At 44.8% G+C, this 26,268-nt stretch overlaps 1 protein-coding gene across 3 annotated transcripts in view; it reads right to left on the bottom strand.

Moving 5' to 3' along the window:
• Positions 1 to 400: 400 nt before the first annotated feature.
• LOC135264031 (cell adhesion molecule 2-like) overlaps positions 401 to 26,268 on the bottom strand; it is a 331,728-nt gene continuing 305,860 nt past the window's right edge. For 2 of the 3 annotated variants that reach the window (XM_064352605.1, XM_064352606.1), the window contains 6 exons: positions 23,421 to 23,582; positions 22,791 to 22,881; positions 21,894 to 22,072; positions 16,900 to 17,016; positions 5,746 to 5,868; positions 401 to 5,103 (listed from right to left, as the gene is read on the bottom strand). In XM_064352605.1, coding sequence (XP_064208675.1) covers positions 4,985 to 5,103; positions 5,746 to 5,868; positions 16,900 to 17,016; positions 21,894 to 22,072; positions 22,791 to 22,881; positions 23,421 to 23,582 — 791 coding nt within the window. In that variant the 3' untranslated portion in view covers positions 401 to 4,984. The remainder of the gene's footprint in view (positions 5,104 to 5,745; positions 5,869 to 16,899; positions 17,017 to 21,893; positions 22,073 to 22,790; positions 22,882 to 23,420; positions 23,583 to 26,268) is intronic. The other variant, XM_064352608.1, reaches the window with a different exon arrangement.

Genomic DNA, 26,268 nt, shown 5'->3' with positions numbered 1-26,268 from the left:
TTTATGAGCAGTAACAATGCAAAGCACACCTATTTAAAATGTATGCTAAGTAGTAAAAGATAACAGTAATGGCAGTTTAATTGTTGGAAGCATACGTTTAAAAAATCCAGCACATTGCCCTATTTTTTTCTTAAATTGTAAATAGGACAAAATCTATATACCTTTATACATATTTAATAACATCAATTGACCAGCTGTATAATTGAATACAATGTAAAATGCGATGTAAAATGAGTTGTGTAATGCCTGTAATGTAATGTAATTGAACAGAAACCCTACAGACCTCACAACCCCCACCAGGAACCAGGGGGTTTTGAGATCTCGGGCTCAGGCCTTCAACAAGAGAATCAAGCAAAAAAAATAAATGAAAAAAAAAAATAAATAAAAATTAAGCAGCAGATAATGAAAACACGTTTTTTTATTTATTTATTATTATTAACATCATAAATGATTTTTAAAAACCGAACAGGTACATAGCGTCAGAAACCAGGGACACAGCGGGTGGGAGGGGATTGCATGTCCTGTGTTTTTGAGAAAAAAAACTAAGTGGAACATATTCCTGAGATGCAAAATAAAATAAAATAAAATAAAATAATTCCACTAACTACTGCCACACTAATGTTACCAGAAGTGTTAGCCTACAGCTATGCAACACGTTTTTTATTTTCTCTTTGATAAAAAAAAAAAAAAAAAAAGTTATATGGGAATGAAATTCGTTAATACTACTATTATTAAGTATATTAATACTGACAGTATTTTGGAGGTTAAAATGCGTCGATTGCATTGGTTTTTTACACAGGCCTTTGTATGAAACTGAGCCAATTGAAATTAAAATGGTTTTCTACTGATGTCATGCAACCAGATTCAATGGTAAGAAAACGACAAAAAAACTACAAAAAAATAGAGCAAATGGAGAAACGCTAGCAGAAGAAAAACAGAAGTGCTGGACCGTTCAGAGATATTTTTCTTGTGTTTTCAATTTTTTTTTTTTTCAAAAAGAGGTTGTTGCTTTAAACAATAAAAATGGCATTGTGGATATAACCGTTTCCTATTCGTGCCAGTACAAATTAAACTGTTTGGCTTGATATGTCCAGGCTGATAAGTTAACATTAGCAGTTCTTACACTAGCAATTAAAAATGAACCAGGCAGCAGTCGATGGTCATGTTGAACAGTTCTAATACCCACAATTCATTCAATATCTCAGTGACTACAGGTCTTTCTACCTTTATGATGCCAAACTTCAGGAAGTCCTTCAATTTTCTTGCAAAAACTTTGCACATGCACACCCAATATTAATTTTAAATCCAATATTATCATTTTTAGGCTGACCATTATGAGCTTGGTAGTACTGGCCCTTATTTATCAGAAAATGCAAAAAATAAAATAAAAAAATAAAAATAAATAAAACAAAAAAGAATTTTTTTTTAAAAAGCTACAAAAAAGCATCTGTATGATTACAGTCACGTTAAAGCCATTAAGTCACACAAAAAAGTGTTTAAAAAAAGGATAAACCGTAATGGGATGTGTTATGATGCAACTTCCTGTGATACAGGAAGCAGGAAGCAGGCGGGTTATTATCCTGCACAAGGATCTTCTGCTCAACACGGCATCAACACTGTCTGCTGCAAACACAAAGGCAATTGTGGTGAACTGAAGCCGCTTGGTTTATTCCAATACAGTATCATTAATGACTTTCGCTTAAAGTGGAGTACATTTGAGATAAGACTTCCGAGAACTTTATTAGGAACCAGCAAATTGCTACTTTAAAAAAAAAAAAAAAAAAGGAATGACCCCAGAACGTTATAATCCCTCTCAACAAGCAAAAGCAGCCGTTTTACCATCCAACACTCTGAATGTTGAAGAAATAAAATAAATAAATACTTGCATCGATGGCGCCCCACGGCACAGAATTAGGCGAGGCCTAAGACCAGGAATCCACGCTCAGACCATACATCTATTTGTGAGTCTGTTTGCAACAAAACCTCTTCGAAACCTACGCTAAGGAGCCAACGCTAACACTCTCCTTTCAGGGCACAGCGGCAAATTCAAGATGGCAGCAATGAACATTAAGTGCCCCCATAAACCACCTGTTCTGTATATTTAACATCCAAAGTGATTCCAAAGATGGTTTCTGAGTAAGAGTTACCGCCATACCATAATAATCACAAAAAAACTGTTGATTAAACCGTCGTCAATGGTTTCCAGCCTCCTCTACCCACTTGCCATGGGCAGCCATGGACTAGTATGCATATACAGGACATGTGCCAGAATAACATAAATCATAGAAAGAAAAGTAAATTAACATTACATTATTTAGCCATTTGCCAAGTGGTGTGAGCGATATTAAAAGAGACTGATTATTGTTTGGAACCTTAAAGCTTTAGATGATGATGATAATAATAATAATAATAATAATAATAATAATAATAATAATGATGATGCAGTGCCTCAATGGCAATAATGTTACTTACAGCTGTGACTGAGTGAAAATTGTCTGAGAATGACTGACACAAGTCTTTCAAGAAAAAGACTTGTAAGACTACTATGAGCTGACTGATGCTACTATACAAATAAGCTGATTTGACCTCCCACACTGTTGGAATGAATCAGTTGAGATATGAATAATCTTATAAGATTCAGTGCTGTACCATGACCGATATGCATATCAGAGGGCACCCTCCAAACCTAAAAGATGAAAAATATTTTCAAAATGGACGCCTAACATGTTAATCAAATCAATCAAATTTTCGAAAAAGCTTGATTAAGAATCAACATGTGCGTATTTTCCAAATTTGAGTACTTACACAGTATATACATGCCTTGTGCTGAAAGAAAACACATTTTTCATGTTCTTTTTTTAATTAGCAGTGACAGATGACAAATTGAAAAGTTTTATGGACTATTTTCAATAGATAAATTGGCTAATATACAAATTTTTAAGGTATGAGGGATCCCAAAGTCTAACAACAATTTTCACTAGTAACCACATTTAGCAGACATAATATACAACCGTATTGACAAGGGAGATTATTAATCATATAAACAAAAATAAAACACAGTTTAAAAAACACTTTCAATTTTCCATTTACCATATATTTTTTGAATAATCCAAGGATATGTTTCTTTATTTTCTTGATTGAATCGGGGAGCGCCAATTTCTGTCCATCGTTTTATAATAGCTTAATTTCCACATCAGTCTCCTCCTTCAAATCCTGAGACAGTCCACCGGTTGCCAAAGCAATACTGTATCTCTATCAAACTGTTTGTGCTTCTGAATTTTTTTTGTGATTTCTTTTTAAAAAAATATCAAACTGATGAGAAAAAGACAGCTTATACCAGCTAACACATAACGTTGATGCAAGGGGTTTGGTGGTAATAACTTAAAACGAAAGTCTACTAATTTCCAAAAATGACATTCATGATGGGAGAAACTAGATTTGGGTGGGATATTAATCTTTGTTTTCGCACCTACTTTTCTATACCAATAGCAATACCAACTGCCCCAAGAGATGGGGGCAAGATCCTAATCCTCCCAATGCAGCTGTAGTAGCTTTCAAGATATTCAGTTTTTTGTTTTCGCACAGTGATGCATTTTACATACCAATGGGAAACAAAGTATTTGTATATTTATAAATTGAAAAAGAAAAAAAAAAAAACAATAAATGTCAAAAAGGGATTACCGGTTCTATTCTGCCTGAAATAACTGATGGCAGAAGGAATATGGAGAATGTAACATGATAGTACTGTAGTACTGTACAGTGATCTCGCCGCAAAACGCGTATGCAAAGGGTACGTCGGGCGTTAGCTTCGTCAAAGCTAAACAGTGCAGGAATATACAGGCGAAGCAAAAGAATCAAAGGAATTATCATGAATGACGTAAGTAATACATATTCACACGACATTACCGTTGTGCTCCTTCGAACGTAATGTTACTTCCTTATATTTTTTTGGTGTTCAGATATTTACATTTATCTGAGTTTTACTCCTCGGTTGTTTCCCACAGACTGATGCTGAAATCCCGCGGGTGTTGACGCGAGCTCTCGTCGAGCTGCGCCGCCTGACTGACCACACACAACTTTACCGCTCTGAACACGAACAACATTCACGACCTGTTTAATTGTACACACCCCCCGCCACCCCCACCCCACCATTTCACATCTTTCACTGAATCCATTTGACGTTACCCATAATCGCAAAATTCTACAAGTCCTGCAAAGGGTGCTTTTCTTTTCCAGAAATTCTTTCGTTTTTTTTTTGTGTTTTAGAGCAACTTGTATTGGCATGGCGGAATATTTCCGCACGCTGACGTACGATTGGCCAGCTTTTCTGCGAATGTCGTACTTCTGTATGAAAGATAGCTGCAGAAGATATACAGTGTGACAAGAGATAGATATAACAGAGAGAGATCAGTATATTCCCTAATAATAATAATAATAATAATAATAATCAATATCATCATAACAATGATTTTTCAAGAAAAAAAGCAAGCAACCAGTTACATTGTCAGTTAAATAAATGAAGGCATTGACTGAAATCCAACGTATATCTGTATATTTAGGCACTGTGTAAACATATAATGGAGAAAGGGGGGCATGGGGGCTTTGGGGGGGGGGGTTGTGAGAGATAAGAATGGTCTAAATGGTTGTGGGGGGGGTTTCGCGTTTCGCAGATACAAAATAGAAAAAGGCGACATCTTTTCCTGCAGCTAGTTGCTTGTAAAAACCATCCAATGAAACGTAAGGGAAGTTGTGGCCTCGGAAAAGAAAGAAAGAAAAAAAAGTCTAATCTAACTCAAATCAAGAGATAAATTAAATTAAAAAAAAAGCAGAACGGGCTTTAAAAGAGGAGGGGAGGGGGGAAACAAAAAGCCGACTTGGGGGGGGGGGGGTGGAGCAGGTCCGCGTTTCCACGGAGACCGCCGCTGTCATCGAGAGGGAGGCGCCCGAGGGGGGGAGGCGCCCGAGGGGGGGAGGGGCCCAGAGTCTAAATGAAGTACTCCTTCTTCTCCTCCGCGTGCGCGTGGTTCCCCTCGGCGTTGATGATGGCCGTGTCCGCGTCAGGGGCATCGTCCGCGCCTTTGGCCTCGTTCGTCAGGTACGTACCTGTCCGGGCCCGAGGGAAAACCCCCAAAAAAATGGGTCATTCGCCCGACCGTGCTAAAGGGGAGAACACTAGCGGCGACTACGCGGACAGCAGTAACACCGAAACCACAGCTCTACCGCAAACTATTTCATGAGCTGAAAGTCTTTGTTTATTGTAAAACACGAAAACCATAGCAACATTATTGGGCCAAAGAATTATAAAACAATTAAAAATAGCTTATTTTAATTGTTTACCATATACTTTTATATGTTATTGTGCCCAGAGTATATAGTATGTATCTCAGTGTGTGCTGACCTCGTCTGAAATAAATAAAAAATATTGATCACGAAAAAAGAATAATAAAACAATATGATAACAGTAAACAAATACAAATAAAATAACATAAATAGAATAAAACCAGCTAAAGTGAAAACATAAAAGGAGAACTACAGAAACCTTTTTTAAAAAGGGCTTATTTAAAGGGGCATAAAATTATAAACTGTAAGGCCTTACAAAAGCTACACTAGGTCTTCCTTTGTTTTGAGACAAAAGAAAGCCCTACTTTGTTTTAGGTGACCGAAAGTTAAGGTTCTCCCGAGAGTTTTAATAATAATGGGCTTTTTTTGGCGGCAGGTGCAGCGCCACAGGGTGGGGGTTCATACCTTTGTGCCGTGCCAGGTATCGCCCCAAAACAATTATCAAACACAAGGTGATGAAGACGACGACGGCAACGACCCCCCCGATCAGCGCGTGGTCCGGACCGCTCTGCTCCAGGGCATTGGGATCTGGGAGAGAGAGAGACGGACTGTGCGTGAGAGACAGGGAGAGAGGGTGAGAGAAAGAAAGAGAGAGGGGTAGAGCAATAGAGACGGACAGAGAGAGAGAGAGAGAGATAGAAAGAGTGAGAGAGATAGAGATAGAGCAAAAGAAAGAGAGAGGTAGAGCGACAGAGACAGCCAGAGAGAGAGAGATAGAGGTACAGCAATAGAGAGAGATGTAGAGTGATAGAGACAGAGAGTGAGAGAGAGAGAGAGAGAGAGAGATGGCATTTCCTGCTGATAGACAGCTTCGCATCCAGTCATTTCTTCACATGTTGCCTCCCAGGGGGAAAAAAAAACAAACTAAAAGAAGCTGTTATGATTTTCTAAGTAGGAAAAAAATAGGCACAGAACAGTCAGAAACATAGAGGAAGAAAGAAAAGGAAAAAGAAGACGTTTAATTATTTACGGTGGCAGCCCCCCCCCCCCCCCCAAAAGTTCCTGAGTTTGGAGATGAGCTGAAGGAGACAGCTAAGAAGCAAAATAATGAAATCATTAAATAGCAGAGATAAATTCAAAACGTCACTTTTTTTTTTTTGTTGGAAAAAATAAATAAAAACAGACGTACAGTACGGGTGGCAGGCATTCACGGGGAACGCGGTGTGGAGGAATCACAATGCCTTATGGGAAGACCGGGCTCAGCGGAGACACACTGGAAGCCTCTCAAACCCTGGAACCTCGCCCACATGGGATGGGAAGCGGGGGTGGGGGGTTGGGGGGGGGTGCGGTATATGCCTCTCGAGTCGCGGCCCTACGGACCGTTAAACGCGTTCATTGCGCCCGATTCTCTACCCACCTGACGGGGTCTCGGATTCTCCCAGGCCCCGCCGGGACCGTCGCCTCTCATCTCCCTCTCGCCTGCGCGTGAGTGAAGTGCCATTTAATCACGCTTTTCAGAAAAACGCAGGCGAACGTGAGAGGCTGTACAACATCCAGGCCATTAATGCCTGAGGGCTTCTAGGGAGAATCACTGAGCTCTGGTGTGTGTGTGTGTGAGAGTGTGTGTGTGTGTGTGTGTGTGTGACTGTGTGTGTGAGTGTGTGTGTAATGTGTGTGTGTGTGTGTACAGTGTGTGAGTGTAGCGTGTGTGTGTGTGTACAGTGTGTGAGTGTAGCGTGTGTGTGTGTAGGGTGTAGCACAAAATTCTGGGCCCTATGCATAAGCAGTCTCCGTGGGCCCCCTTCCTCTCTTGATCCATGTCCCTCACGCATCATTCCAGGCTTTTCGAGGGCCCTCCCCCCATTCGGGCCCTGGGTAGTCAGTCCCACTTTTCCCCCCCACTACGACGCCCCTGACTGTGTGTGTATTTGTGTTGTCTAGTTCTTCCAGTCGTCGGATCACAATGCAGATGGATGCCACAGAGAGACTAATTACACAACCTAAAAAAAAAAAAGATTTTCAATGTCTTTAAGCACTAGATCATTTTGCTTCATATAATTGAATGTGCTTAATATGCATGGCTTTTAGTGCAGAAGAACAGTTAGCGCAGGCATATAATAATTGTAATCCAATTTGGAAGCAATCCAGTCCCCGAACGAACTGGACTTAAAATAACCCCCCCCCCCAGGACAAAGAAATAAGAGACTTATCCAATTCAGCCAAATTATCTATAGCCACCGCCACCACTAGCTTTCCCAAATGTGGGTTACAGACACCTGGAGAGAGAACAGTGCAAATGTACTGTATGGTACCTCTCTCTCTCTCTCTCTCTCTCTCTCTCTCACTCACAGCATATTCACACACACACACACATGCACACACACATACACACCTACACACACGTGCACACACGTACACACCCACAGACACGCTGAACCCTCAAATTATATATATTTTTACGCTTACTTATATTGCTTATATTCCTTGTTTTTTTATTTGCTGAAAAGAGCAACTGAGGTGAAGGCAGTTCAGCAGCAACTATCCTGTCTGGGATTCAGCCGTGAAATCTTCATCCTCCCTCCCTCCCCATTTTACTCTCCGGGGGATTTCTTTCCTCCAGCAGGACTTTAAAATGGCAGGTGTTAGTGATCTTTGCTTCTCAGACTGCGATCTCCTTTCCTGTGCAGTTTTTCCTTTTCTTTTTTTTTTTTGTTGAAATCTCAATCCCCCCTTTCTCCCTAATCTTCCAATTTACCCACCTGCCATAAACAACACCGAACCCGCGTGTGCAATTTCAAAAACAGTTTTCACCTCCGTTCCCTCCTCCCTCCCTCCCTCCCTTCTCTCCCTCCCTCCCCTGTTTCTCTAACACCTCTAACAGAATCTCAGCACTCTCAGGCTCCACGGTCCCCCTTCGCACAGAAAAGCACCTGCTCTCTCTCTCGCGCTCTCTCTCTCTCTCTCTCTCGCGCTCTCTCTTTCTCTCTCTCCCTCTCCCTCCCTCCCTCTCTCTCTCTGTCTCTCTCCCCCTCTCCCTCCCTCTCTCTCTCTCTCTCTCTCTCTCTCTCTCTCCCCCTCTCTCTCTCTCTCTCTCTTGCGCGTCTCTGCGAACGGAATTCAGATCACGTCCCGCGATTCCCGCCGCGGCGCTTCCGCCTCCGTCGGGTTTATTAAGTTCGGGGCTGCCGGCGGCGGCGGCGTCGCTCGGTAACCGACGGCGTAGCGGCGGGGGCTAGCCGTCCGCCGGACTTTCGCGGCGAGCGTAATTACCGTATCGGCCTGCCGCGTGGGCGTCTCGGGGGCCGGAGGGCAGCTCACCGCTTCCGGTAATTTCCGCGTTGGTTTAAAGCGCCGTGCCTAACCGGTCTGTTCCCCCCCCCCCCCCCCCCGTCGCTCGCGGCATAGCGGTGGTTAGCGTCCGCTTCGTTTAACCGTGCGGGCGATGGTAATACCTGCGCCATGGCACATGCCCGACGTGGCTGTGACATCACAGCAGCTCGCCGCACTACCCGCTAGGGAGTTTGGGCCCCGTGGAAAGAACTCACGTTGGGCCCCCCACCACACCAAGCCACTCCCAAACCCTGCCATTTTACAGCACTGTTTTTTTTTGAGGGCCCCTATCAATCATGGCTCTTGGAATTGTCATAAACCCCCCCACTCCCCTTCTCACCCCCGTCCTTCCCCTTCAACCATACGGTGCGCCTGACTGCAGCAGCATCCACGGTGAAGTCGAGAGAACAAGGCCCTTGCGCCCGTGCCTCAGCAACCCCTATTCAATCATCGAACCCCTGTTGTCTTTCAGCGTAATTAATTTGAGCAAACAAACGGAAGAGGATTCCGGGGGCCAGAGCGATAACGAGGAACGGTCGAAAGTCAAAGGAACGGGAAACGTGTGGCGGGCCACCCCGGAGCTCGGCCTGTCCCTGTTCAATATTAATATCCCTCTGACCCCTTCACATTATCGCGCATTACCCGGGGCAAACGCTCCAATGTTTTCATAATTGGATATCTCCAGCCCGGGCTATTCATAACCGCCTCGTACCGCGACGCAACCCCCCCCCCCCCCCCCGCCACCCCCCGTAAAAGCGCCGGGGGCAAATCTATTGACTTTTCCCCGACACGCCACAGGAACAGGACGGATAATAATAAAAAATAATATGAAAGCTAATTTCTCCGGTTCAAAAAAGATTGATATGAATAAAAACGGAGAATTTCATTATTGTACGCACTGTGTTTGGCACCCAGCTGTTACATTGTGTGTGTGTGGGTGTGTGTGCGTATATATGTACACAAACGTCTCATCAAACGGTGCAGATTGACAGAATTCATCACCGCTGCCTCCGACGAGAGAGAGAGAGAGAGAGGGAGCACTTCAGCGGAGCAGATAAGAAATGAGAGGATGCTTTTCTCGCGCACCAGAAAGGCATTATCTTTTAATAAGGCCAGAGTCTCTTCTCTCCCTGTGATTTAGCGTCAGAGCGCACATGCAAATACCCCCCCCCCCCAACCCTCCCCCACCCGCCCCCCCCCCTTTAATATTTATGCCCTCGTTTTCCCCCGTTCCGGCAACTCTGATTCCCCCTCTAATGAACTGCGCGCGGGCGTTCCGACAAGGCCGTCCTGACTGCGAACGCGTCCGCTCGCCGCCGTAGACACGCGTTACGCGTTCCGCTTCTCTCTAATCTTCCGTCTCTCTTTCTCTCTCTCTCTCTCTTCCCCTTCCAGTTTGCGGCTTCTTGAAAAAACACGCGTGCCAACAGCCCGTAGGTAGAGTCTGAGACGGGCGACCAACACCTTCCCAAAAAAAAAAAGGATGAAGAGAAAGATGATTTGAATAGCCGTCTGGAATCGCGCAAGATCGGTAAAGAACGGTGAGAACGTTCTTGAGAAAGAAAATGGCTTCCACCCGAACGCCCTTTGCAGGGTGTATGTCCAGGTGGATATTGATATTAATGCGAAGCGTTCGCTGCGTTCCCCCGCGCTACAGCCGTAGGCCACAAACTACAGGGAGATTATCGCCTCTGTGCATTTCTGCATGTCTGAAAGGCTGCCTATAAAGACTTAGCGAAACGTTGAGCGTAAATATGAAAGAGGGGTCATGTTAATGCATTTAGATGTTACATTAATGTCCTCCTTTTATTGCTGACAGCAAGCGGGCCGTCTTCTGATTTCATGCTCAACTGAAGCTTCATGCTCTTTCTAGTAGAAAGACTGCACAGCTAGAGATTTTAAAAAATATATGCCCCTGAGCCATATACAGGTAAGCAATACTGGTGAAATTGAATATGTAGCAATGTATGGAAATTAATTACATTGTTGAGATACGAAAGTATATTGCAACAAAATATATATCAATACACATCTATGCAATCAGAAATATATAATATCATTATATTATATACATATACTGTATATGCTAAAAATGCATTGTAGTGACGTATAGAGTATTTATCTCTATATTGTATGAGTCCATAAGTCAAAATGTTCAAATATGTGCAAAATAATATTGTATATTCCATTTCAGTAAGAGTGAGGAAGTGACAATGTGAAAAAAGAAAAATAAAGTTAAATAAATGTGATCCTTCCACATAAATTTGATCCTTTTAATAATCTAAAAGCAGCATTTAGATGCTTGATGGAATATACGCAAATGACAGCTCCTGTGATTCCATCGCAGACATTTTAAAAAGTGTAAAAATGCCAAGCAATGCCACATATATCCCTGTGGCATTTAAGAACTCATCTCGAGCTACACAGAAACAAAAAAAAGCAAAAAAAAAAAAAAAACTAAACATAATTGACCAAATTACCGAGTGTCTAATCCGCAAAACATAAACATGATTGAGAAGTGCAATGAGGTGGAAAACTCATCTTATTAAGCGAGTTATTACTTCAAGTATGAGCTCAATTATACAATTAAAGTCTCAGCTGGAGGGCAAACAGACTGATGAGGGAGGTGAAAGTAAGTGCACTCTCCATTTAGCTTCTTCAATCCATTATCTGCAGAGCCAATATGGAGTTTTTTTCCCCATGTTTCTTTGTGTTTCCAGATGGACTGTGAGCTTGGTTTCTTCGAATCCTGCCCAGTGTAAAATGTTCGGTTTTAACTAAACTTTTTACAGAGTACATATGGTTCCAATATGTACACTGTTAGAGTTGAGGACATTTCACTGTGTGGAGTTTGCGAAAGAGAAGGAAACTGAAGAACTGTTCTAATGTCTGCCCTCTGCAGCAGAAGAATATTTGCAATGCATTCTGGGAAGGTGGAGTGTCTATCATCCTCATAGTAAATGGTGTCTTACAGTTGTCTTCATCTGAAAAAAAAATGCTATTGAAATGAAGCTCCAGCCGATTGGAGGACTCACTGTTACTAGGAGATGTTTCCATTGAGAAATGCGGACTATGCTGCCACAGTATTCGCTAACAAAGCAGGCTATTATTCATTATTAAGAAAAAAAAAAACTACTTCTGTGGCTGTACAATGTACCCCAGTGTGGGGGCTGATGGGAGCGTGTGGTTTTGTTCCAACACCTGACACAGCCCATCGATGTCTGGACTGAAGTCCGTGCTCAATGGATCAGCTGCATCAGGTGTTTTAGTGCTGGTCTACAACAAAAGCCATCAACCACCCCAAGCCCTTCCCAAATTCAATTTTCGTATTATGATGGATTTAATACTGTAACTGCAATAATTTTTACGCACACACCTACCGTTTATCTATCAAATATTTTTTTCATCATCTTCCAAAAAAAAAAAAAAAAATCTTCCGTTAGCGACGCGCCGTGCTAGCATCACCTTTTTGCTTCGGCAGATTTTAATGGGCAATTAATTACCACAGCCCACCGACGTACTGCCAGCCACCCCCCCCCCATCAACCCCCACCCCCAAGCAAACGAGCCCGCAATTGTAACACCCCCTCCAGGAGCAGCGAGGAGGAGAGAGGTAGAGGCGGAACTTGGCACGGCCGCCGCCGCCGTCGCCATCTGCGCCGTTTCCCACCGAGCCAACGGCGGCCGATCGCGGCCTAACCGATTACGCCCGATCCTCGAGTCATCACTTCACACCCCCGTTATGGGCGGGCCTCCGTGGGTCTGTCTGACAACAGAGCGCGGGGGGGGGGGGGGGCTGTAATTAATTCGGAGAGAATTAATTTTCGGGAGGGCCTGGCCCGAGCGTGGATAAACGTGATGATGGTGATGTTAATGCAGGGGGAAGGAGGAGGAGGAGGAGCTGGGGCTGGGAGGGTTCGAATGGGAAGGGTGGTTTGAGGTCAGCAGAGCTCCACCAGTGGGTGATATTCCAGCAGTGGAAGTGTAAACCCACTGGAGTGGGTCCAGTTATAATGCAGAACGCACACACAAACACACACACACACACACACACCCAACACAACACACAACCCATCCACACAGCACAACACACAACACATTCATGCACCACACACCACATACATAACAACCCACAAAATGCAATGCACACGACACACACATTCAGCACGACACACAAACACACACACCACCACTCCAACACACACATAAAACTCCCTCACATACACAATCAAGCTCACAGAATCACACACACACACACACACACACACATGCAAGCACAAGCGTGTAATGAAGCGGGAAAAACAGACACAAAGCGAAATTTACCGACTCCACACTTTGACGAGTCAATTACACCCATGTTAAGCTGAAACTGAAAATTCAGCAGCTTTTGGGGGGGGTAATTAAAAATATAAGCGGCGGCGAAGACGATGAAACCTCCGTAAAAAGGACGATCGCCTGGCGACCGACGGCCTCACACGAAGGCCGGCAGGACGAGAGTCAAAAAATCTAATAAATAAATAAATAAATCAAAAACAAATGAGTTAATTTCACCCCTTTTCCCTCCATCTTGTGCGGTGCACTCGTCTTTAAGCCCGCCGCCCTTCCACCGCTAAATTGCATTGCGTGAATAATGAACTGCCTTAAATGCTGAGGAGAGCGGAGACAGATTTTAAGAAAAACACATAGGAGGGGGAGAGACGGGCGGGCAATGTGCTGTGGGTCAGAGTGTTTTAATTAGATTTAAAAACAAATTACCGCTTCCTAATTGTTAAAAATGGCGTGTCTGGAGGGAGGGTCGAGGTCTCACCAGGATGCCTGAATTACTTTAACCGAGAAACAAAACGTAAGTGCCGGTTGCTAAGCAACACACACACGCAACAATAGTAATCAAACTAGCTCATAAGCGACCGTAATCTCTCCCTCCCAGAGAGAGTCATTTCCCTATGAGGGATTACATCATCGAATGCTGGAGGTCTCCCGTATAAAATTATCATTATTAAATGCGGATGTGAGCAGAATTAAACCACCTTGCTACCCACTTCCAATAGATTACCTAAATTGTCTTTTGCCAGAGAAGTGTAATGAATAAAGGGGCTATTATATGGGTAATTCGAACCCCACTCGAGGATTTAATGGTGTTTTCTTTTCGGTCGCGTACAGTAATTCTTTTTACCACGCCGACAGATCGTCAATAATTGCCCTCCACGGTGACACGAGAAAGATTTTTTGGTATTACTTTTTAATTTCTCCTGCGCTTCTCTTTGTCCTTAAAGGGGGAGGGGGGGGGAGAGCACTCAGGTCTGCTGTGTGAATATACCCCCCACACCCCCCCCCAGAGATAACTCAGTCAGAATGACCCAGTCGAGCCAGTCTCCTCCTTTTATTAGCCAAAATCTTTATTACTATGGTGCACTCAGTCCTTCCATTAAGAAAATCAATAATAATTTAAAAGTATGGTCTAGAATCTCTTGTGTGTGTGTGTGTGTGTGTGTGGGTAACCACACTGATTTGTCCACTGCTCTTACTGCTCTGCCAAATTATTGCAACGTGACACCATTAAAATGTAACCACGAAGGAAAATAAAAATTACGTAACTCTGCATCAACAAGGTTTTGGGGCGAGTGGCCGTCGCTGGAGTGGAGGGTTTGGCGGTAAATGGCGCCTCGGGCCTATTCTAACCCCCCCGGGCCCGTTGCTCTACAAACCCAACGCCCCCCCCCTCCCCCCCCGTCTCTCCATCATTCCCTCGCTTGCACATTGATTTAAAAAGACAAAAAAAAACACATTTGTGCTGCACAGTAACCGTACGGCATTTTCACATTATTTTAAATTTTATCTCTATACGTAGTTATTTATCACTGACAGAATATGCAGAACATGCAACATTTCGGAAATAGGGGACAACGGGCACGACGTATGGGACAAATCTTTTTTGGGCTGAAATACGGGCTGTCCCAGGACGAGGTGACCCCTACTTTTAGTAATTACTGCTCAGCTGCTTTATTACCCCCCCCCCGTCCTGTCCTGGCTACTTCTGACTTATAAAAGAGATTTCATCTCCATATGACTTCTCGGTAAAATAAGGCTGACTGTAATGGCTATGATACCTGATAATAACGATGATAATGATGACTCCCACGCCGCCCACTCCCACAGTCTCGAAAATTAAGGGAAAACGGTTGTTAAGGGCAACCGCGGATTTGACACGCTCCGCTATTTCGAGCCACCGGTGACCTTCACGGGTCCAGCGATATGGCTGAGCACAGCCAATGGGAGCGGGTTTCTCAAAAGGAGGTGTCGATGTGTCGGCGAGACTCAAACAATAAACCCAGCGCCATCGTAAGTGGGGAGAAACGTAATAATTCTGGGGGCCCAAAGCAGGTGGGGGGGGGAGTGATGGGCACACATTATCGGCAATATGCTTCATGCCCACTAAGGGGACCATTCATTTAGGAGACCCAGTATTCCCGGCTGCCCCCCTGAACAGACCACCTCCGTGCTTTCAGGAGGAGTGGACAGATTCTCCCTTTCCCGCAGAGAAAATTTTCTTACTCTGATGAAACAAACAACGCTTCATTAAAAGTTGGGGCGAGGAGTTTTTGACATTTTCGAGAGAGGAGAGAAAGAAAGAAAGAAAAGAATAAAACTCAGCGTGTTAAAGAAGAGGGTGTAAAGGAGCACTGGCTCTCTGATGGACTAAACCTCCTGCGTTAGAAGGACAAATACAAACAGTGCCGTTCTACCTCCAGCCTAAAATGAATTATTCAGCTGGAAAAAGCAACAAATCACCTTAAACAAAGGGGGGGGGGGGGAGTTTTTCCACGACCGATAAATCACGCTGCTTCTGTCCTAAGCTTGAAAGCAGATGCTCAGAGCCCTGGCTGCAGGTCTGTGCAGAGAAACCGTCGGTTGCTCTCGCAGTCGAACATTCAGTGAAACTATTGCACAGACTACTGCGCCACCCAGGACAGCTTTTAAGATGTGTTTTTAAGCAGCGCTTACATCAATTTATATTTTTCACTGTGCTGCTTGTCGCTGTGTTTAATGGTATATGTTTGTTTGGTTGCATGTCTGATACCACTCTCACATGAAGTTCTAAAGGAAAAAAATAAAGTTTTCTGAATTTGAATCTGAATCTAAATGGACCCTGAAGTAGGTGTACTGTAAAGATACACTATCATAAAAGCACTGACAAAGTTGAACCGAAGAAAACTATGCACAGAAAATAATGTAATATCCTCCATCACAATGATATATATATATATTTTTTACTCATGACCCACCAAGATAACATCTGATTCTGGCTGCGTTTGCGTGGTGGGGAAGACACACAGGGTTCCTGAAGGCCATCTCTGAAGGCAGCCCTAGCTTATCTGAAACCCTGTTTGCAAGCCCGGGAGAATTGTATTCCCAAGACAGGCAGTCTATATCTCATCAAGTGCAACGGGGACAAAAAAAAAAAAGGATAAAAACGAAAGAAAGGTCTATTCTCTTATTGTCTTGAACATGCTGAATTGAAATTGAAAGTTCAATCTACCATGGAGGGAATCCTGCAGTGTACGAGGGCTCTAGATTTTTGAAAAGGCTGAGTTAACCTCTTCAGTGCAAAGCCTTCTGGGAAATACACAATCCGCGACTCCCTGCTGCAAATGGAAGGTTGGCAAGTACTTAGGAGAGGAGGATGGAGGAAGGAAGACATAGAATAAGAGAGGAAGATAAAGTAGATTTCTCTACTGTACTGTAGAGAAATTAGGAGTACAACATTCTACTGGTGATAAGTTCTAAAAAACAACACTCAACTGCAGAGTACAACATTGTACTGTATTGTAGAGACGTTCATTAACCAACATTCTGTTGTATACAGCAGTTCTGAAACAACATTCTACTGTACTTGATAGGTTTGGAAGACAACATTCAACTGTATTGCAGAGAAGTTCTTTGAGCAACATTCTAATGCATAGAGAAGTTCTGAAAACAACATTCTACTGTGTTGGAGAAGTTTGCAAGACAGCATTCTACTGCATTGGAGGGAAGTCTTCAACACAGCATTCTACTGTATTGGAGGGAACACAATTCTATTGCATTAGAGGCAACTACGCAAATCAAGGCTCTGCATCAGAGGAGGAAGAGGAGGAGACGGGTGAAGGTGGCGCTAAATCGTGCTCTACCTCAGAAGCAGAGGAAGGAGAGGAGAGAGGAAGGAGGGAGGCGGGAAGAGGCTGTGATTATTTGTGCTCGAGCCGCGCTCAGCAGGAGAGGAGGAGGCTTGGGGGGGGGGACCGTACTCTACCTCTCTCAATGCCGGTGGCGGTGGGTTTGGTGACGCGGGTGTCTAAGAAAGCGGTTGTGTCGGGGAGGACGGGTCGAGGGGGGGGAGTTGGAGATGGAGGCATTGTGGTGGGGACGTCTGGCGAACGGCACGGACGGGCGTGACGTAACACAAAGACAGGGACAACAAAACAGAGGGAAACAGATAAGACAGACAACGCAAAAAAGGGCAAATCAAGTCAACAATGGAAAAACAAACTCTTATGATACAAATAAATTAAATAATAATAATAATAATATTAATAATACAAAGACATACAAGGTACAACTTAAACGGGAATGACAAAATGACATCACAACCACAGGAAACATTTTGTTCACACTCAATACAAAATCTATACTCGTAAATTCATAAAAGCAAAGAAATGAACTGGACATATATGAGTAATACACATAGCATGCAACAAAATAATACATAAAATTAATGTTATCCAAAAATTATAACACACTGTCAGAAGAAGGGATACAGTAGGGAGTTTTTTTTTCTCTAAGGTACAATGTTCCCTCACTGGGTCATATTTGTACCTTAGGATACTAATCTAAAAGGGTTAGGGTTAGGGTTAGGGTACAATGGGCGGCCATTTGAGGGTACTGCCCCAGTGACAAGCCATTACACACCCCACAGGTACAATTTTTGCACATTATTTCCTAACAGTGTATGACAAAGGTAAAGGGAGTTATACTTGCAAATAACGACCACATTTCATCAATACTTACAATAGCCTGGGTGCCCATGACAGATGCAGTTCCACAAACCAATCTAGCCCCTGCCCCCCCCCCCCGGCCTTGCTATCCTATAAGCCATTCAGTAGTCATCAGTTAGCGGTACAGCTAGCTATACAAGTCATGTTAGAATCTGCAGTAGGAGAATACTGGATGTAAATCTATACTGAAATTAATTTCTCTTGCTTTGATAACGTGAGCCAATCATTATCTGGCATTATCAAGATTTAAAACACAATATTCACAATTTTGGTTCAATACAGTTTTCATTTAAAGATAATATATCTCGGAACGATAGAATACCTGCCATTTTGATTGATGGTCTTAGAGAATCATTGACAGGAAAAAAAAACCTGATGATGACTCTGCTCTGTTAAGTGACTGTAATGCAATGCAATGTGATGTAATTATGGATTTTTAACAGTCTGTCAATTTGATGGATTAAAATGAATGTAAACCTGACTGTCTTAAATTGATAAGTCCACTGTAATCCTTTATGAGTAATATTTGCCAAGTATAATCAATTATTTTATATTTCTATTGCCCCCCCCTCTCTTTTGCCAAACTAAAAAAGGCTTTGGTGTTTATGTCTTGTTCTGTTTGCTGTACACTACATGTAAGAATAGTCCACATACACCTTTATGCACTTATTAAAGGTTTTATTAACACTTAATAAAAGTGTTATTAACCTTTAATAAACAATGCAATCTTAAACCCAATTGCACACAATATTAAGAAGATATCAAGGTTTTTACCTTAAAATTAGAGATCAGTTCAGAACCAAGAAACCAAATGAGGTAAGTTACAGGTGAAATAACGGGTCAGTTTAGTACTCAGTATGAACGAACACCAGCAGAACCTTCCTGCGATACCAAGTGCTAAGCACTTTGTCTTTATTTGATTAAACAAATAAATAAATACATAAATACATATCACACTGACAGAAATAAAATGCATTTTAATGAAATTACGGAGACTTAAACAGGGCTTAAGGGATGTGCTGATAGCCGTCGACGGCGAAGAACAGGTAGGAAGCTTTAGAAATGGCGGTAATGAATTCAGACAGTGCGCTCGCACTACGTGACACCTAATTACCTTTCCTTTACGGGGGTGGGGGCGGGGGTTGTCAGATTTACAGCGTCGGCGTCATTAAGCGCTTTTGTTGGTCTTGTTGTTATGGCGACCCGGCATTCTCGCAAGCAGGGCGTAGAAGAGGGCGTGAATGGCGGTATGCGGGTGCTAATTAAATTTTCTCGAGACCTTCGGGAGGGGAAGTGGCGGGGGGAGGCTCTGGTTGGTGGGTGGAGGGTTAGCGGGTGCTGGGGGGGAGTGAGACGCAGGAGGATGTCGGAAAGTTCTAGCGCCTGAAGATGCAGCCAATGGGAAGGGCCAGAGGTGTCCTAGCATTGAAAGCCAGATGGACATTGCATGGGGTGCTGATGATCTTTTTTTTTTGGGGGGGTGGGGGAGGGGGAAGTGGGTGGTTATTTTAGGATTTTATTTCAAATGCAGGACACCATCTGTCCATTGCAGCATTTGAGGACAAAGAATCACAAGGAGGCACTACACCGCACGTTGCCCTCATTGCTATTGTTTCCCATTACACACAAGCCCGGGTGTACAGGTGAGATGATTTCAGGTGAGCCTTGCGCACCTTAACGAGGCCACGCCCCTCCCCGAACCCTCCCCCCCCCCCCCCCAAATCCTTGTCATGAGTCCAGCCGATGCATCAGGCGGCCATTTTGCCATGGCTGTGCTAAAACAGATGAGGCCGACGACCCAATTCCAATTCCACCTCTCTATTCATTACTCTTTTGGCTCTCATAGATGAGACGCTTCTTCACGAGTCCCACCCCTACCCACCCTGTCCTAATTCCAGCCCTTTTTTTTCCATGGGTAAGGTTTCATAAATAATTGGAAATGGTGATAAATGTCGAGCTTCGCGCCCCCCTCTCACTAAGAGAGCGGTTCCCTCTCTGCGCTTGCGTCGTTAGCGAATTACTTGGCGGCGGCGGGCGAGCTCGGTCGATGTCGTCCTTGATGAATAGCCGTTCGCCGCGGTAAAAATGTATTCCGGTGGATCCTGTCATCGTTAATGAGGCTCTTCTCCTTTACCGCTTTTCTCCTGCTTTTACCCTGAAACCCCCCAAGGCTCCGAGCGACAGAGGATCTTTCCATTCATCCGGTCTTTGGGGCTATGGGCTATTCCCAAAATTCCCCTCAGGAATTAGTCAGGGAGGCAGATTCACTGGTTGTTTTCCAGAAACATCTTGGAAAAAACTCACCTTCTCTGACTATATCTCAAAGTTTCTTTATAAAAAAAAAAAAAACGAACTTTTCTCTCACAGGTATTGAGGAATGCGCTCTGATGGTGGCACTGATATCACTGTAACTCCATGCCGAGCGGGTGGTGACTGTTCATCAAGTTAAATGCACTTTTTTTTTAAGCTGCTGCTGAATGACTAAACTGTAGCGGCAGTTAGCGGTAAGCGTTTCGAGGTTTCCTCAAGCTCCCGCCATACCTCCTCATTTCACATCCTCGGTTTTTCACTCCTGTCCTGTCCCTATAGGGACACTCCCCTCGGTCACGCCCCCTAGTGGTGGAATGAGCTCCGTGCTGCAGACAGGATATTTCGAGCCTGGTTAAAGCCTGTGGTAAATTTAATATAAATGCACATCAACCAAGAGAGTGTATTTTTGTACAAGATTCTCCACTAATCTCCCAGAAGACATACAGTAGCAAGAGATGTTTTGCAAGTTGTGTCCTCATAGTTGGTATATCACTTATGGCTTCTAATGTTTTAACCACACAAACTTTGACCTTTGATGCTTTTACATCTATTCAGCCATAAGCAAAAAAATACCCTATTAGAATCAGGCATTCACACTGAGTCACTGACTCACACAGCTCCTTTACCTCCACAGCAGGTGACTGGCCTGGCATAGCTATATACAGGTGTCAGGCCATGACACAACAGGGCAACAGGTAGCCGTTACGGTCGTCAAGAACACCGGAACGCTTCCTGAGCGGAGAATCGAACGCTTTCAAAACAGGAAACCGGGGGGAATGGAATGTCTTCAATTCTGTCGGCCATTTTCTTGACCGCTGAGTGCTCGCGCAGTGAGGCAGCGACCAACCTTCCGACCGCGCGTAACAATCGCACCACCGCCGCGAATCGCAGCGCGGGAAACCTCAAAGCCATGTTTTGAAGAATCAGGCGGAATCGCGGACAGTCATCAATACTTTTAGCATTTGTGAAAGGACCGCCATTACTGATGATTTTTAAAGGTCGACCCGGCGGTGGTGATCAAGCCTGTCGGACAGCTGTGTGAGCCGGGGCCGCTTTTGTGTTTTTCTGGGAACGCTGACACTAAAATTAGCCTCCCTCTGGCATCAGCTGGCTTCTCGCCCCCGTGTGTGCAGGCAGCGCTTGTTTTGATAATGTCAGAAGTGCGCTGTCCAAGGTCATCATCACTGCCGTGAACAGCTGTCCTCCGGACTCTCAGACGCTCCGCTTTCTGACGGCTTCTGGCTTCTTTACTTCACAACAGGAGCGCTACAATACCACCGAGTATAACCTCCAGCATGTGCTTTTTTTCCCCCCCCCTGCTTCTGGGAACAAGGACCTACAACTCGAAGTTGATCTCAGAACCAATCAGTGAGCGGCGGCTCTTAGCGAGTTCACTGATTGGTTCTGATATATGCATTGTGTAGAGAGTGCTCTGGCTGCTATGTGTTGCCAAGGTTGGCGATACACATCAGCGGCTGTTGAGTTGAGCTTTCCCTCTCACTTTTTTTTGTGCATTATGTTCATGATGCCGTTTTCCAATTTCTTTCCTTGATTAATTATTGAACTTCTATTTTGAAGGGAGGGGCCCTGCAAATAAACCTATTACTGGATTTTCTTCCCTTGTCCTGAGCAAGAGTATATTTGTTTTGCTTCACAGTGTTTATCTTCCTCTTTCTCTGTTTTGCGCATGTAAATCAATAACCTAAAACAGCAACACATCATCACTGGCATCATCAGCATGGAAATAAAATAAAACAAAAGGAAATAAAATTTCAGAAAACCCAGGTGCGGCCATTCAGCCCGCCTACACCAATCGCTTCCCCTCATTCTACACATTACCCAGCGCTGTGCCAAACCGGGGTCTCTACCGTGGGGCACCCGGCTCCTCCAAGGCGCCGTCCCCCCACAAACCCCCCCCCCCGCGGGACGGGACGGGACTCACCGTAAACGTAGAGCACGTAGTCGGCGCTGCTGCCGCCCAGGAGGTTGTGGGCCTCGCAGCGGTACGTGCCGTTGTCCGTCTTGTTGAGGGCCGTGATGGTCAGCTCCCGCCCCTCCACGATCATCCGATCGGGATAGGGGAGCTCCGCCCCATCCTTGGTCCATCGCACCGGCTCCGGCCTGGGGGGGGGGGGGGGCGGGCTTAGCGTTAAACACGAGGGGTGGGTCCCCCGTGGGGGCGGAGTCGGACCTTGTTGCCTTGTGAGGACCGAGCTGGGAATACACACTTACTGGCTCAAAATCGAATTTTAGGAGGACCTTGGCAATACCTCCGGGCCACAGGAGGACGAGACTAAATTGGGTAAAATCAATACACAGCGAACGCTCTGTTTTTTGTGCCATTGTGAAGCCTTCTGAGCCCCTGTATAAAAAAGCAATTCAGCTTAAATGATCATTTTAATGAGCACAGAGAAGATATTATGGGATGTCAGCGTCGAGGGCGTTCGGCTTTGTCGCGCGCTAACCTTGCTTTTGTCAGCGTGGCTGAGGGTCGCAGTGGCTAACTCACAAAGACAGCCGTGCAAACGTAACCATGGAGAATATCGAGCATTCAGTGGGAGCATTTACCAAAGAACCTCACTTTATGCAACCGTTTGCAGCTATCAGTCACTGACACCTTAAATAAATAAATGCTTTTTAAATGTTTGTACTTTCTATTTATTTACACAGCCACAAAAACTTCTGTTTTAAATGTGGTTGTTAAGCTTTTAAACTTTTACTTCAAACTTTCTACAACTGCCACTACTAGTACCAATAATAATTTAATAATTAAGTATGAATATTCAGTGGTATAAAAAATCCTCTCATTATTACACGCGTGACCCTGCGTGTGACTTACAGTGGGTTGCCTTTGGATACGCAGTCCAGCTTCAGGTAGTCTCCTTCCTGTGGGAATGTGAGGGAGGGCGTGATCTCCACACGAGGGGCATCTGGGGGCGTAAGGAGACAGAGCGAATCAGCCGCCGGAAGAAGCCGTCGACCGCTAAGCCGCCATCTTACCTTCCTTCCTGTGCGGAAAGTAAGATGGCGGGTCCGTCCAGGGAAGGGTTTAATCTCAGCTTGAATCCATAGAAAAGCAACGTTTGCTGATCATTATTATAGCATGAAGATGAGCATATTGGTGATGATGATGGTGGTAGTGACAATGATGAAGATGACTGTGACTATGATGTTGACGAAGACGACATTAACGATGAGAATGACAGTATGGATGATGATGAAAGTGACGATGATTACTATTTTTATTACGCTGATGGGTGACGACTATTATGAATGATGATGTTGATTATCATGACGATGTTGACAGTGATGACGATGAAGATAACGACTATGGCTATTATGATGAAAGTGACGATAAAAATGATTATTATGATTATGATCATGCCGATGACAGTGAGGATAATCGTGATTTGATTATGATGATGATGATGACGATGATGACGAAAAGCACATTCACGTCCCTACTCACAGTGGACCTCCAGCACCTCGATGGCCTGCCTGGGGGACGAGGCCAGCGACACGTGGTCCACCTGGCAGGTGTAGGCCACGCCGTCGTCGTTGCGGTCCACCTGCAGCTGCAGGGAGCTCTTGACCGTGAACGTCTTCCCGCTGGCATTCACCTCCTTGGCACCTTGGCGTTCCGGAAAAACAAGGACGCGCAGTGTCACTGACGCGAAGCGCCACTCTTTACGTAGCGCCCCCCAGTACTTTACCTGTGATTCAGCTCCACAACCCACACATAACCCAGCTGAAGAGCTGAAACAATGTAGGGTGCTTTACCTGGAGGGCAACGTGTGGCACAAGCTGACACACCAGAAATGCTTTAAAGAGTCACATGTTTCAGCTACTGGAGTGATTATAGCTCCCCCTTGTGGAGACTCATCAGCCTGCTAAACATGAATGAGTGAGTGAATGAGTGAGTGAGGATGTGAGTGAGTGAGTGAGTTAGTGAGTGAGAGTGTGAGTGAGTGAGTGAGTGAGAGTGAGAGTGTGAGTGAGTGGGTGAGTGAATAAGTGATTGAGTGAGTGAGTGAGAGTGTAAGTACGTGAGTGAGAGGGTGAGTGGGTGAGTGAGTGAGTGAGTGAATGAGTGAGCACATGAATGAGTGAGAGAGTGAGTGTGTGAGTGACTGTGCAAGTGAGTTACAGGGCAGGTCCACGAAGTGCTTCACGTCTAATAAAAACGCACAAACAGAACAGACGGTATAACCTCACTGACCAGGGGGGCCCCAGACATAAAAGCAGCTTGGGATCCCTGCAGCACTGACGGTAATTAACCAACGGGCGCGAAGGCTCCGTTTCGATCAACGTCTGTCCCCGAATCTGACTTACAAAAAAAAGTGCACTTTTTTTTGTTTGTTGTTGTTTTCTTCAAACAAACCGTTCAGCGCTGACCAGAGTTTGACCTCTTGCCAAAACAGTTTTGTCCAGACATTTTGTTGCTTGCTCTTCCAATTATCTCTTCCATTCTTTCACACAGCTATGACCGGACCGACTGCCGGAAGGGAAGAGAGAATGTTCCGGACAGCTCATTATTCGAAGAGGGGAAGGGAGAGGTGGGGGGGTGGGGGGGGATTGGGAGGTCAGTGGGGCGAAAACTGTGAAGGACGAGACAGTGTTATTGAAAAGACAGATGGGGGGATTAGGGGAGAAATATCCCCCGTCTGCCAAGTGTGAAACCCCCCCCCCCCAACCCACACCAGCGTTACACTACCGCTCTCCTTAAATCGCTTGGATTCACACAAAACCGCTCGCACATCCTCCACTGCGCTAATCTCGGGCTGCTCTATCCTCCGGACCGCTCGCAAACTTATTCCCTGCTTCGCTAAAACTTCCGTTTTCAGCTCTGCACTTTGCTTCCCCCACCCCGTACAGATGCTTATCCCGTTCCCCCACACACACACAATGCCCCTGTCAGCAGTATTGATTATATCTCTGATTTTTTTTTTTTTTTTTTTTGCGCGCGCTTTGCGGTCTTTGCAGATAGACCGTTGTCTCTCAAGTCAACTATCATTTGTCCAGGAAATGTAAAGCTTAATTGTGCAGTGGGCTCTCGGCCAATCGGACAGCATGCTCAGGACTGGCTGCGACGTGATGTCTCACGCTTGTTTAACATCAACGTGCGACTAGACCATCGAGCCCAAAGTTTTTGGGCGAGTCAGAACTTTTCTAACTTCGGCCTTCAAAGTCGAAAATCGTATGCATCTCCTTCTGCGTGAACAGCCTCATGGCTGCATACGGCTGACTAACATGGCCGCCGTGTATTATTCATAAGACGAGGAAACGATGTGAATCCCGTTCCAGGAAATTTCCGCACGGCGTGAGCCCGCTGATCTACACGGAAGCTCACGGTGCGTCTCGGAAAGCCTTCCTGACAGACCGCAGCGTGCGCAGGTTTTAGTTCCAGCTGAGCTCGGAAAATCTGGGCTGACAGGGCCGTCGCTCGACTTCTCTCGAGCAATCTCCTCCAATACGAGACCGGAGGAAGGAAATAGCAGGGGTACTTGGAGGTGTTTTTAGGCCGCCAAAAAGCACTCAAGAGCAAAAATGATTTCTCGAGTGATAGAGGCTTATTTCCTCATTCATTTTGTCTGTTTTTCTCTGAGATGTTGAATGAGATGCTGGGTGTCAGGTGTCCACATACTTTTGGCCAGATAGTATATATACACACACACACACACACCTCTCATGACAGAATTATTCTTAACCTTGTCATTTTCATTAATTAAACATTTGAGTGAGTGAACTTTAAATGTATTATATTTTTGGCAATGAATCATTGTCAAGTGATATCACATCGCAGAACAGAGCAGAATTTAATTTAGCTCAGTTTAGTTCAGCGCAGATCTAAAAGTGTGAACCAGCTGGGGCAAGTTGGCAGTCACATCCCTCCACCAAGACCATAATCAGGAAACAGTGGCTAAGAGTATAAGTGGGCCAATTAATCGCTGATCGTTAACGTTTCCCTGGCAACCGACGATGTCCGATGGCGCAGTTCGGTGCTAGTCTGCAGCCCTTGCTAGACGTGTCTGTGAATGTGCTTCAGGGGTCTGTGGTATTTGCTGCGGTGCCACAAGGTGCTCCAGTGTGGCCTCAAGTCACTGACTGCGGCCCCCTAGGGGCTGGGTGGAGTACCGTCTCATCGATGCAGCGTAGACCAGTGGACTCCAGTGTACGCTGGTTTTTGTTACAGGCAACCCTTTTGCTCAGTTAAGGTTGTCTGTTTAAGTTCTTCATAATTTTTTCCTTATTAACACGATGCAAGTTTCGCTTGTCAACATTTTCTTTGTCTTTGAATTCTTCATTACCGACCAAAT

The sequence above is a fragment of the Anguilla rostrata genome, chromosome 9, assembly GCF_018555375.3.
Source record: "Anguilla rostrata isolate EN2019 chromosome 9, ASM1855537v3, whole genome shotgun sequence".
Classification (NCBI taxonomy): domain Eukaryota; kingdom Metazoa; phylum Chordata; class Actinopteri; order Anguilliformes; family Anguillidae; genus Anguilla; species Anguilla rostrata.
Note: the sequence above shows the minus strand (reverse complement) of the source record. Positions and strands in the feature narration are given on the sequence as shown.